Genomic DNA, 1,064 nt, shown 5'->3' on the forward strand with positions numbered 1-1,064 from the left:
AATAATATAGCTTATCCTTACTGAAGCAACCGAATTTGGGCGCAAATCTCATATATATTACTAATCATTTACCGCCGTTACTCATCAAAAGAAGCATACGATAAAGTGGCGAAATGAAAAAATTTGTTTTGCGAATTACTCGAGGAAAATTGCATCCTTTAGCAACCAGATTTATTATACATTCAAAATGATGGAATCTATTCTTAAAAAACTCGAAATTCACTTGTAATAGTAAAAAAAATTCGGCAATACCTTAAGATTATTCAAATCATTGAGTGTATTCTTAATTTACAGCTTTTGGCAACAATGGATTTTAATTATCTTGCCATTCTCACATTCATTGTAAGCCATACGATATCATTCAATATTACATCAGCAACAGGTAGACTCTTCTAATTTTCGAATTTTAAATTTAAATGAACTTTTTTTGAAGTGGTCCACAGTACATAATAAGGAAATTTGAATGAATTTGCCTGCTTAAATATGTGAAGAACAAGAACATTAGTGACGAATTAATTAAATTTCCAGGAGGAACGGATGAAAAAGGACCCAGCACTCCCAAAAAAAGAAAGATTGAAACTAAATTTCGGTATCCCAATAATGAACTAGTCTCTGCTCTTGGACAAGTGGGACATATAATTGTTCGTCACTTGCCCCACAAAGATTTAGGAAATCTTAGCAAGTTAGCACTTTTCTTTCACTTATATATTATCACGCTACAGATATTCCCCAAGTGTCGGGGAAGCTATTCTGTTGATTGTTGAGCATTCGTTCGTTGGATATTGTGGAAATTTTGTTTGAACGTAGCTTTAATTTCGGCAATCCGACACCAACGTCAAAAAATCATGTCCGCCAAATTCTGTGATTCCAATTACTAGTAACTGTAGGAGATAAGGGAAATTGAAATGAGTTAATAAGCTATAATGAATTGATTGTAAATAATGAAAATAACGGATTTCTTCTCCATATCGTTTTACAGGGCAATCCCCATGATGTCTGAGCATATAAACCACGAGTTAAACCGTCGACGTAGAATACTGCATTACCGAGATGGTCAAATAAAA

General features: G+C 33.6%; 1 protein-coding gene across 1 annotated transcript; it reads left to right on the top strand.

The window, feature by feature from the left end:
• Nucleotides 1-285: 285 nt before the first annotated feature.
• Nucleotides 286-1,025, top strand: LOAG_19211 (hypothetical protein; the record flags this gene model as incomplete). Its single annotated transcript, XM_020451864.1, has 3 exons — nucleotides 286-382; nucleotides 529-682; nucleotides 980-1,025. Coding segments are annotated over exons 1-3 (276 nt in total), but the record flags the coding sequence as incomplete, so codon positions are not given.
• Between the last annotated feature and the right edge of the window lie 39 nt (nucleotides 1,026-1,064).

Source organism: Loa loa (genome assembly GCF_000183805.2).
Source record: "Loa loa unplaced genomic scaffold supercont3.3257, whole genome shotgun sequence".
NCBI lineage: Eukaryota > Metazoa > Nematoda > Chromadorea > Rhabditida > Onchocercidae > Loa > Loa loa.